The sequence below is a fragment of the Sciurus vulgaris genome (genome assembly GCF_902686455.1).
Source record: "Sciurus vulgaris genome assembly, chromosome: 5".
NCBI lineage: Eukaryota > Metazoa > Chordata > Mammalia > Rodentia > Sciuridae > Sciurus > Sciurus vulgaris.
Window position 1 is genome coordinate 117,860,755 of NC_136465.1, and position 13,041 is coordinate 117,873,795.

The following is a 13,041-nucleotide window of genomic DNA, read 5'->3' on the forward strand; positions in this document are numbered from 1 at the left end:
GATATACACAGTACATTATTGTTATGTGTAGTCACCCTGCTGTGCTATAACACACCAGAGCTTTTGGTTCCTATTTAACTGTAACTTAGTGCACATTGGCCAACATTTCCTTGTTGTTCTTTTCTTTCTATTCTCTCCAGTCTCCCCTACCATTTTATTCACCTTCTATGAAACCAATCTTTTCCTTTATATATGTATTCCACATGTGAGTGACATCATGCATTACTTGTCTCTCTGTTTTCTAGCTCATTTCACTGAATATAATGATCTCCAGTTCTGCCCTTGTTGTTGCAAATAATGGAATTTTATTTTTTTCCCCTATGGCTAAAGAATATTTCATGATGTACCACATTTTCTTTATTCTTTGTCAGTATTTCCATTTCTTGGCTATTGTGAATACTGCTACAATAAAAATGGAATGCAGATGTCTCTTCAACATACTTCTTTTGGAAGTATATATCTTTTGGATATATAACTGGTAGGGGATTTCTGCATCATATGGCATCTGAATTTCTAATTTTTGAGGAACCTCCATTTTGCTTACCTAAATGCTACACTAATTTGCATTCTCCCCAGCAGTGTGCAAACATTCACATTTCTCCAAATCCTCACCAATACTTATCAAAATCTTTCTGATAGTATCCATTCTTATTGAAGTAAAGTGATTCTGATTTGCATTTCCCTGATATTAATTTTACAATAAGTAAATAATCTCAAAACTTCAGTATTGGCTTTGAAGCTCTTGTGTGTCTAATTTTCGTAAAATTTTATTGACGGTAAGTTAAGAACAAATATGATAACTCAAAAATTCAACAAATACTCCTTCACACATTTATCCAAAGAGAAACATGTATCATATTGCCTATAATTTGTTGGGTGGTGATAGATATGAATTCACCAAATTAAAACTCAGTATTTTAATGGATATGCAAAAACAGACAATTAACATTTTTCTTTCTTTTCGTTAGAATTGAATAGACCAAACTGTACTTAAGAAAAAACCTTTTGTGTTGACTGAGTTTGATAAGAATCATGGCTTTGGTTTTGACAAGGCAGTTCAGTTTAAAAGCATTTAACCACTCACACTATTTGTGTGCCAGCATTGATGTCATTGGCCACTCACAAACCTATAACTACAAATGCCATTAGAGTTTGCAAAGACACAATTAAATTTATGTGGTTAGTGATAATTTTAAGTATTTTAAGTATTAAGTATTAAGAGACTTAATTTTAAGTATTAAGAGACTGTTTGTTATTAGTTTCATGTCTGTTTAGCTGAGACTTTGAGATATTGTATTTATTTTACTTGTTACCATATCATGGCTGTTATCCTGGTGCAATAAATAAAAATAATAGTCTATCTTACATATTGGTAAAATTAAGTAAATCGTTAATGATGTGAGCAAACCTACTATTATTTATATCTCAATATGTTTGTAAATATGTTCAATATAGAGGCTGTGATTGTAGCTCAGTGGTATAGCACTTGCCTAGTAAGTATGAGGCACTGGGTTTGATCCTCAGCACCACATAAAAATAAATAAATAAAAAGAAGGTATTATGTCCATTTACTACTAAAATTCTTAAAAATGTGCAATATATTCCTCCTAGAGATATAACACCTATAAATTACATTGTGATCACCTATTTACTTATTTTATTCTTTCTTACTTAGGTCTGCATGAGAACAAGAACAAAATTTTCAATCACTAAATCATTTTGTTAGTGAACACATTTTTGAATGAATGAATCTAATACATTGGTGAAAGTTCCTTGGAAATATTAAATTCAAAAAACTATTGGCAAGAATTTAATTCAAAGGCATGTGTTCATCTTTAAATCACACAAATTCCTAAAAATTAAATTTTTCAGAGAGACATTACCATTTTCATTTGTTGTATTGGAATCCTTTGATTTCCAGATTTTAGTAGACAGTTGAGATGTAAGGACTAAGAATTCTTTGAAAGGTATTAAAATCTGTACAATGATTTTTATTTTATAAATACATAATACCATTTTTACATTTTACTTTGTAAATTACAGTAGTTACAAAGTTAGAAATAAAGTGTATTAGTCTTAAAACTTTTCTAATCCAAATTACTTGGGAAAAATTTTTTTTAATGGAACAATTGAAGTTGATATTTTCCTGTGGTGTAACTATTAGCTGATGATTCAAGGCAAAAGCTTAATTATTGAGTTGATGTTCATATGATTAACATAATTATAGTGAATCCTAAATGTATTTTTGTGTATTAAAGGAGTAACTCAATTTACGGAGAAAATGAAAGTGGTGCCCTCTAAATTTCACAAAGTATAGAGCTCCACATTTAAGAGACAATGCAATAGAACATATTGTCTGTAGGAGCCAAATTTAATGAACCAAGATATGGAATATAGAGAACTAAAAACATGACAATATCCATATTCAATAGAAAAAATGGGAGAAATTACACATTTAAAGCTCTGCATCTGAAGAAAACATGGTGATGTATATGCCTTTTACAGAATGAGATGAACAGAATTAAAACTATTTACCATTATCATACAGCATGTTTTAAATAAATACATACCATTTCAAGAAACCTCTGAAGGGGAGAATTGTAGCATATTTTTAAATAACTCAGTAAACAATATGTTGGGTACATTTGGGCGTGGAATGGAAGACATGGATCTGGAAAAACTCAAAATAAGCATAATATGGCATATAAAGAAAATATGAGAACAAGAATACTAAAGATATTTATGAATTTTTTGTTATAATGTCCTTTATTTTTGACAAAGATTTCTTTCATTTATTTGTAGAAAACACAACTCTGTGGACCACATCCTTGAACGCTTGTTTGACTTGCTGGTTCCTCAGGGTGTAGATGAAAGGGTTCAGCATGGGGGCAACAGAGGTGTTGAGAATAGCTACTCCTTTAGTTAGTGATGACTTTTCTTTGGCAGAGGGATTAGCATACATGAATATACAACTTCCATAAGAAATAGAAATGACAATCATGTGAGAGGAACAGGTGGAGAAAGCCTTTTTTCTCTGACTGGCAGATGGAATTCTCAAAATCGTCCTGATAATGTACATGTAAGACAAAACCACTAACACCAAAGTGAATAGCAAAGTAACCAGAGCAAAGTAGAAACCAATAACTTCTAGGAGCCATGTGTCTGAGCAAGACAGTTGTAAAAGGGGAAAATAATCACATGCAAAGTGATCATGACATTGGAAGCACAGTAATCCTGCTGGAGCAGAAGCATAAGGGGAGGGAAAATGGTCATAAATCCACCCAGCCAGGCACACAGCACAAGTAGGGTGCAGAGTTTCCTGCTCATAATGGTTGTATAATGAAGGGGCTTGCAGATGGCAACATAGCGGTCATAGGACATGGCAGTGAGAATGTAAAATTCGGTCACCCCCATGAAGATAAAGAAAAATAGTTGTGCTGCACAGTTGTTATAGGAAATGGGTCTTATCCCGGGTGATAATAGCACCCAGAAACCTAGGGATACACACAGTTGTAAATGAGATTTCTAAGAAAGAGAAGTTCCGGAGGAAGAAATACATAGGAGTGTGTAGATGGGGGTCGACAAAGGTTAGAATGATGATAGTCAGGTTTCCAGTGACACTTAATATGTAAGTGATAAATAAAAAGAGGAAAATTACAATCTGAAGTTTAGGATCATCAGAAAGGCCTAGAAGCACAAATTCTGTGATCACTGTGTGGTTCATCTGTCTCTCTCTCAGGCTTTCTCTTTGTACTTGTCTCTTGGTCTCTCCTTTTTCCTCTTTTAAAGATATTGGGGGTAAAATAGAATTAAAGAGAGAAGAAAGACATAATTTATTATGATCAATATAGTCCTTATTGATACAATTTTAAATATCTTCCATAATACGTAACTATTTTATTTTGATTTTTCTTTGCAACATATTTTAATACATATTTCTAAGTCCAATTTGTTTGCAACTTGTGCTTTTATTTTAAATTTAGCAGCTGTATTTAGGGAATTTTTATAAAGTAAGTCACATCATTGAAAAATGATGAATAAAATCAGTTATTCTTATATTGTGTCCAATTTATACAAAATATTATTACATTTTTGTCAAAACAATTACATGAAACATGCATTTTTCTTTCCTTTCCCATGGTGAATACATTAGATAATACTACAGCCTAAAAACGAAAATAGGTTATCTTGATTTCATTGAAAGGCGACAGAAAAATTTGGAAGATTAAAGTAACAACACATTATTCCTGCCATGATATAAGAAATCAAATAATGATTTTGTTAAAAAGTAAAATATACTTTAAAAATATAAATTATTTGATTTAATTATTAATTTGATTTTTAATATTAATATTTTAGACTGTCAAGATAACATAAGAATATCTATACATATTATATATATGCTAAAAGATAAATAATGTGATTATTTCATGTAGTAACCTGGAAATATGTTTACTTATTGATTTACCTTATAATTCTATCAAAATCTTTGTTGTTTGATGTCCTTGACAATTTGTTAGAAATGCATGTATATATGTATGTGTGTGTCTGTGTAAATATATATATACAGACATATTCAGGCATATTGTACGCAGACATTTCTTTCATTATTGAGCTGAAAGGAACATGTATTTATTTTTCATCTTGCTTTGAAGCATAGATTTTTCCAGGAGGATCATGAGTTCAAAGCCAGCCTCAGAAAAGCTAATCTCTAAGCATCTCAGTGAGACACTGTCTTTAAATAAAATACAAAATAGAGCTGGGGATGTAGCTCAATGGTTGAGTGCCTCTGAGTTTAATCCACAGTACCCCCCTTTCCCTCCTCCCAAAAAAAGAAAAGGCAAAAAAGTAATTACTTGCCTTAGATCTTAGCAGCTCTGTCACTTGGGTTATAGCACGGTATATTTTCCATTTGAACATCTTCCTTCCTTACCTATTAAGTTTTATGGAAGAATGTTTTCTTCCTTAATCATTTTTGTCCCACATAAGTCCCTCATTCCATGGATGCACTCATCCACAAGCAAGTCTTAAAATATGCAAGAAAACCTCTCCCATTCACCTTAACTCACTCTGTCATTCCTCAGATCTTCAAACACTGCCCTGGGTATGCTATTCTGTGGATTTGGTCTGCTAAATCCCAACAGCTGTCATTTCCCTATTTAGAAGGTCAAATTTCTGCTGTGAAGGATAGAATGTAAAATCATTGCTTTTCTGCCAGACACTAGCAAAGGTCACAGAAAATCAAATTTGATTTTGTATTTTCACTATTTCATGATGACTAAAGGGAAACAATTTAAAGAAATAAAAATGTAATGTCAGAAACCTTCAGAAAAACATGGCAATACATTATGTTCCCCCTCACTAATTTGATCTAGAAGTTTAAGAAAGTAATATTTAAGGAAAGAACAGAAAAGGTACGACATCATTGGGCATTTGAGTATAGATTCTTAAATCAGAATCCTGTTTCCAACTGGTTGTGCTTTATATCTCAAATATTTCAAGTTTACTTGTTTTGTTTTTCAAAGATTTGATCTTATGGGAACAAGACAAAGTCCAGGCCACATCTCTGTTACCTTACAGACCTTGAGGGATTTCCGTTAGCCATCCTTCAATTTCTTAGTAGCCTCCTAACTCTCTCCGTTGTGGATCTCCCTCAAGAATGGTGACATTCCTTTCAGTATTCCACAGAGAATCTACAATCCTGTCTTCTGCAAACCATGTATTTCCATTAATTGCATCTGTGTAATATTTTATTATTATGTGATATTTCATGAGCAATAAAATAGCTGTGAAACATACTTTGTTACAAAACCTGAACCTTTAATCTAAATGATATTTAATTATATTTTTAAAATATAAAAATTTTGTACACATGCCTTTTTGATAATACTTTTTTAGATGTTGATCACCTATAAACTAAAGGTTATTATAGAATGGTAAGTTAAATAATAACTATTATAATGTACATATTGTTCTTATAATTAAAAAAAAATTATTACATACTTTAACTTCATCCTCATTACAAAGTACAATAATTAATTGCCACATCTTTCCTCATCTTACTGTCCCTGTTGGCTTTACCTAGATTTATCATCACTTCAACATTTTACTAAGAAATTATTAGTGACAGAGAATTAATATCCAGAATATACAAAGAATATCAACAAATACAAAAAAATAATATTCAACAGACCTGAAGATCAGGGAAATGCAAATCAAAACTACATTGAGAAATCATCTCACTCCAGTTAGAATGGCAATCATCAAGAATACAAATAATAATTAATTCTGGTGAGAATGTGAAGAAAAATGTACACTCACAGATTGTTGGTGGGGCTGAATATTCATACAACCACTCTGTAATGCAATATGGAGATTCCGCAAAAGATTACCAACGGAAACTCTATATGACCCAGTGATTCCACTCTTCAGAATTTATCCTAAAGAACTAAAATCAGCTCACTAGAGTGATATACGCATACAAATGTTAATAGCAGTGCAATTCATATTAGCCAAGTTACAGAACAAGCCTAGGTGCCTGTCAACAGATGAATGGATTAAGAAAATTATGATATATAAACAAATTGGAGTTGTTTATATATCAACAGTTGTGTATATATCAAATGGAGTTGTTTACTCAGTCATGAAGAAAAATGAAATCATTGCATCTGCTGGTAAATGCACAGAACTGGAGAACATCATGCTAATTGCAATAAGCCAGATTCAGAAACGATTACTCTGATATACAGAAGCCAAAGGAAAATAAGTGGGGGGAAAAAGGGTGTGGTGGGGATCCCAAGAAAATTAGCACGAGATGTCCCAGAGCCTTCAGACATTATTGTAAAGATATCTGAAGCTTTATTTCCTAGGGTTCTTGTCTGAATAGTGAGATGAAGAAAAACTCAAGACTTATTGTCAACATCTCAAAATGTAATCACATTTTTACAATAAAGATTTTCAACTTTTGACTGACCATATATACATTTGTATGGTGTTGTTTTCTTTCATTTTTCATCAGTTTTATTAATCTCTTTAGTTTGTCATGGCCTCTCTACACTCATATTTAGTAAGCAAAGATTATTTTTATTATTTTGTTTGGTTTTGGTACAGAGAAACTTTATATCAAGCACTCTTTTATAAGATTGAAAAACAATAGTCAAGAAAAGTGATAGAGATCTTATTTCACATGAACTGAATGGAGACACACTAAACGATACACATAATAATTTTTAAAATTATGTTATTAGATGATAAAATGCTACAGAGAAATTAATGAAAGCCCACATAGATTAGATTAAGGATTATGTGGAGTTCTGCAGTAGAGGTAGGTTTAGGATTAAGTCAGATATTTAGGACTTGTTCATTAAAATAGTGATGCTTGAACAAAGGCATTAAGGAGACTTAGATGATAGAAACTTTTATGACTGTGACAGGAAAAGCCAAGAACTGAGTTGATCACATAGAATTTATGATCTATAATTATCACTGTCAGAATTCCCAGGCTGTTTGTATGACTTAGTAGTTTATCTTATATGGCACATAGAGCCTGTTTACACGTTACAGGGCCTATTATAAAATAATCAGTCTATGGTTTGTTTTGTCAAATATTTTCAAAATGTATCAAACTTCACACTGGGGTTTTCCCACTTAACCTGGTTATACAAGGATTAAGGTTGTGCAGGTTAATTCTATGTGATCTTGGCTAAGGGATACCCTGATGACTGATAAAACTTGATTTCTGGGTATTTCTATGAAGGTGATTCCATTTGAATTGGTACTTTGATTTAAAGAGGAAGGGCCTCCCCATTGTGGGTGGACGTCATTCTAACTGTTGAGAGCCCAAAGAGAACAAAAAGGTAGAAGGAAGAATGAACTTTCTCTGTTTTGGACTGAGAAATCCAGCTACTCCTGCCCTTGAACATTTCTACGTCTTAAAACTCAGACCAGGCCTTAACCCATTGTTCCTCATCTTCATATCTTTGGGCATGGATTAGAGCTACACCACTGAGTTTGTGGGCATCCAGTTTGCAAAGATGGAGGATTATGACACTTTTGTTACCACAGCTGCATAAGTCAATTCTTCCCAATAAAATTCTTTCCATATCTGTACCTATAACTCCTATTGCTTCAATTTATTTGGAGAACTTTTACTAATACACTCTACTTCCAAGGAAGTTAGAGAAAATGTCTTTCAGGAATTAAGAACTTGGTGTCCTACAACTTCCTCTTAAGTTCAACATTACAAAAATGGTGTATCTTAAAATGAATTCTGGACATGCTGACTTAATAAGATTATGACAATATGAGATTTCAGATTATGTTTGGCTTTGTTTTCTAAACATTCTCTTTTGCTTTTTAACATTTCCATTTTTTGCAGCTTCCTGCAAATTATTTTGTAGTTTTTTGAAATATTTGTTTTTTGGCAAATTTCTATTTCTTGCCATTGTTCCCTAGGATTTAGGTCCCCTTATCTACACCTGGACATGATTCATACACATCTCTCCTCTACCTGGTGACTTTAAAACAGAGTTGGTTGTTCTGTAAGATCTGTGTTATAAACTATTTTGCAACTGCAGAAGACTACAAATTATAGAGAAAAAAAACCCTGATATTCAGAGACTTTATTTTGTTTTATCTTGATTCATTCTATATATGCATTAGGTCAGTGAAATTTCTTCAAAATTGAGTGTATTGATTTGTATTCTTCAGATAGAATATGGTAACCATGGTGCCTGACATATAGTAAATATCCTTAAAGAACATGATCAAATTTTTACATATAAAAACTTTATATATGCTTGAATATTTTTCTTTGCAATGAAGCTTGTATTTTATACAAAACAGAAACTCAAAAGATTTTATTTAAGTATTCACTAATTTGGATACATGCCCCATTTCTAAATAGTTCAAAACATGAAAAGGATATCTATACCTGTATCTGTATATTTCCTCATATATATAATATGTTCAAAGGATTTAGATGTTTAAGAGATTTCATACACACACACACACACATACACACATATCATGTTTTGGATTAGTTTCCAACAACACGTAGCTCCATATATATATACATACAAACACGCACACACACATATAAACCCACACCCAAGCACTCTCATATTCAGAAAGGAGCTTACTTAAAATGGAATATCAGAAAATAAAATTATCCCACATGTCTAATGCTTATTTCTTCATTATTTTCTGTAGCATGTATTCCTTATGTCTTTGAGTGTATATATACATAGGTTTGTATATATTTATATGTGTGTCTACCTATATATCTACTGAGAGATTTATGATTTGGAAATATGAAAGTCTATTTAGCACTTAAATCTAAAGATGTATTATTAATGGTCCATGCTACATTGTGAATAGACAAATAACAAGTACCTGGTTTATTTTTACTTTAGCTTATATATTATTGTTATTATTATTATTACTATTACTCTTTTGGTGCTGGGGACTGAACCTAAGACCTTGCACATGCTAGGTGAGTGCTCCACCGTGGAGCTACAACCCCAGACCTATTTCTTGGTTTTAAATGAAAAAAAAAAAATTACATTTTCATTCACTTGTGTTACATGTAACTTATTTCTTAGAAAAAAATGCAAGAAAATTCAAGGGACTTTCTGTAGAATATAAATAAAATCACAATTTATATTTTGGTGTGTGTTAAGTACAATATATCAATGTCTAAAACTTGTGTCTCCTATATACGGGGATTATTTTTCCTGAAAAAAAAACTCATATTGCAATTGTCTTTTTAAATAATTATTTCTTGATAATTTGTGATAAACAAGCACCAGAAAAATAGGGTGTCAGAAAGGCATAAGAAAATAATTTAAATTTGGTGGGATATATATTAAACGAATATACCAGTAAATGGTTAGGGAAAAGAAAAGAATGAATGACAGGAATGACAGGGAGGGCAATGCTGATTTGAAGTTCTACCAAAATTTCATTCATTTTATATTAATTTCCCATCAATGTGCTTTTACCTCAAGACACCCCATCTTTTAGTGTACTTGTGAAAAATACAATCTTCCTGGCCATGTTCATGAAGGCTTGCTTGACCTGCTGATTCCTCAGGCTGTAAATAAAGGGGTTGAGCATAGGAGCCACTGAGGTGTTCAGTACAGCCACGCCCTTGCTCAAAGACACTCTGTCTCTTGCTGAGGGTTTAATGTACATGAAAATGCAGCTGCCATAAGAGATGGAGATGACGATCATGTGGGAAGAACACGTGGAAAAGGCCTTTGTCCTCTGACTAGTAGAAGGAATCTTCAAAATTGTTCTGATGATATATATGTAGGACAGAAATATTAATGCCAAAGTGAACATCAGAGTAAACACCGCACAGGAAAACCCCATTATCTCTAAGAATTTTGTGTCTGAACAGGACAGTTGGAGTAGGGGGAAGTAATCACAGGTAAAATGGTCAATGATATTGGACCTGCAGTAATCAAGCTGTAGCAGCAGCATGAGTGCAGGGAAGATGATTAAGAAGGAGACCAGCCAGCAAGCAAAGACAAGCATTGTGCAGACCTTTGGATTCATGATGGTGGTGTAATGCAGAGGCTTGCAGATGGCAATGTAACGATCATAGGACATGGCAGCCAGAAGGTAAAATTCAGTGACTCCCAGGAGAATGAAGAAAAATAACTGAGCTATACAGTTGTTAAAGGAAATGGTTTTATCTCCTGAAATAATGGTACCTAGGAACTTGGGTATACTGACAGTTGTGAATGAAACTTCTAATAGGGAGAAATTCCTGAGGAAGAAATACATGGGAGTCTGGAGATGGGAATCCAGCAGGGTGAGGGTGATGATGGTCATGTTCCCAGTGATGCTGAGCATGTAGGTGAGGAAGAGAAAGATGAATATTACCACCTGGAGCCTTGGATCATCTGACAGGCCCAGGAGGATAAAAGCTCTTACTTCTGTATGGTTTCTCATTTGCTTCCTTAGTCAATTTCCTCTTGTTAAACCTATAGAAGAAACGACAAAGAAAGCACTTGAGTTGATGATTAATAAATATCCAAGCATGAAGCTGGAATATAGCTGAAATATTATGCCATCTCCATCTTCAGGGGAAATGGAAAGAAAACTGATCATGATAACGATCCTTCAGTTTCCACTCTTTTACAGTGAAAAACTTTTTAGTCAAAGTAGAATGAAAAACTATTTTAGTATCAAATCGCCATTAAGGTGCTCTCTCTCTCTCTCTCTCTTTCCCGTTAGAATGGTTATTGTCAAATACACACACAAGAGGAAATGCAGATTAGAATATGTCTTGAGAGAACTCTTACAACAGTTAGTAAGAATGCAAATTAATACAGCTACTAGGAAGAACAGCGCGTAGGTTATCAAAAAACAAAAAATAAGTCAGGCGCAGTGGTACAGGCCTGTAATCCCAACCTCTTGGGAGGCTGCAGCAGGAGGATTGTGAGTTCAAAGCCAGCCTCAGCAACATTGAAACCCTAAGCAACTCAGTGAGACCATGTCTCAAAATAAAACACAAAATAGGGCTGGGGATATGGCTGAATAGTCTAGTGCCCCTGAGTTCAATTCCCAGTGTTGCCCCAAACAAACAAAAACTACAAAATGATCGAACCATCCTACTACTGGGCATATAATCAAAAGAAATGAAGTCAGCATTCCAAAGATATTCCTGCGTGCCCATGTTTACTGTGGCACAATTCACAATTGTAAATATACTCAGGGCCTAGGTGCTCAACAGATGAATGGATGAATAAAACGTAGTTTGTATACATAAAGGGGAATTATTCAACTATAAAGAAGAATGAAATCATTCGTAGCAAAATGAATGGATTGAAGGGTATTATGTTTAGTGAAATATGCTAGACACAGGAAGACAATATCCATATTCTCTCTCATATGTGGAAACTAAGGATAAAAAACAAGTAGAATAGTGATTAGTAGTCATTAGGAAGTGTTCAAGAGTGGATTGGTGGGAGGGTGAAGGAAGAGTGGCTGATTATAATCAATGCATGTTGTATACATCTATGGAAATATCGCACTGAATGTCATTAACATGTACAATTAACATGTGTGCAAAAAATAAATTAAAAAGTAATAAGAAAATAATTTAGTATTACACAGCATAAAATGGTATGGCCAAGGTTTTAGCCATACTTTTCTGATTCCTTCTTATCTTTCAGATATGTGTCTGCAGAATATCTTCCCAAATAGAATCACATTTAAGACACTGCTGCTATCTCTATAGACATTTCTCTTTATGTAATAGTTGAATTACATTGAAAATTGCCAAAAATGGAAAAGACATATAATTTTTAAAAAGTGGTTGTTTTATCCTTAGCCATCCACCAACATTTAGTACCTCTCATCAGCTTTTCCAATTCCTGCTACTTCCTTGTCTGAAGCTGAAAATACTGATGTCATTGCCATGAGCAATCTCAGGTGTCAGGGAAAGAGGGGAGAAAGAAGTAAAAACAGTGTATATTGGAAGGTTTGAACTTGAGGTGTGTTGCATGTAAATCTCTTGCAAAATTTCATGATATTAGTCTATGTGTGTGTCATTTTTATGACCTTTATTCCTCGTCAACTATTTTGTTTTATGATTGAAGTAACAAACATCATTATTTTTGTTAGTATTTGAGGATGCCCTCAGATAAAGAGATAGATAAGTAGTTCCCAAGACAGCTTGCTTTAATATTTTTATTTATATTTTAAAATAATAAATTTTAATGCTTTTTTAGAAGTGAAGTTTAAATGCTATTACCAAAGATATTTCCTTAGGAAAGGGGGAATGTTGGGTTTTGAAACAAGTTCACTTTTTGAGTCTTAAAGTCACTTACTCCTGTGTGCTCAATTTCCTTAATTACAATACAAATCATTCTCATTTGATAATTGTGAGATTTAAATAAATTTTTATATGTGAAGCATTTGAAAAAATACTTAATATTTAATGAAATTTGTATAGACATTTTTCTATGGAGAAAATATTCCCTAAACTCTGAACTGAAAACCTTTGGGATTAAGATGATGTCCTAAGCC

General features: G+C 33.0%; 2 protein-coding genes across 2 annotated transcripts; both read right to left on the minus strand.

Moving 5' to 3' along the window:
- Positions 1–2,792: 2,792 nt before the first annotated feature.
- Positions 2,793–3,724, minus strand: LOC306662419 (olfactory receptor 6C3-like; the record flags this gene model as incomplete). The annotated part of the gene is given in 4 exon segments (XM_079142072.1): positions 2,793–2,809; positions 2,812–3,213; positions 3,216–3,459; positions 3,461–3,724. Coding segments are annotated over 4 exon segments (927 nt in total).
- A 6,278-nt stretch (positions 3,725–10,002) lies between these two features.
- LOC306661098 (olfactory receptor 6C1) lies at positions 10,003–10,959 on the minus strand (the record flags this gene model as incomplete). Its single annotated transcript, XM_079139907.1, has 1 exon — positions 10,003–10,959. The coding sequence occupies one exon, from the start codon at positions 10,957–10,959 to the stop codon at positions 10,003–10,005; it is 957 nt and encodes a 318-aa protein (XP_078996033.1).
- Between the last annotated feature and the right edge of the window lie 2,082 nt (positions 10,960–13,041).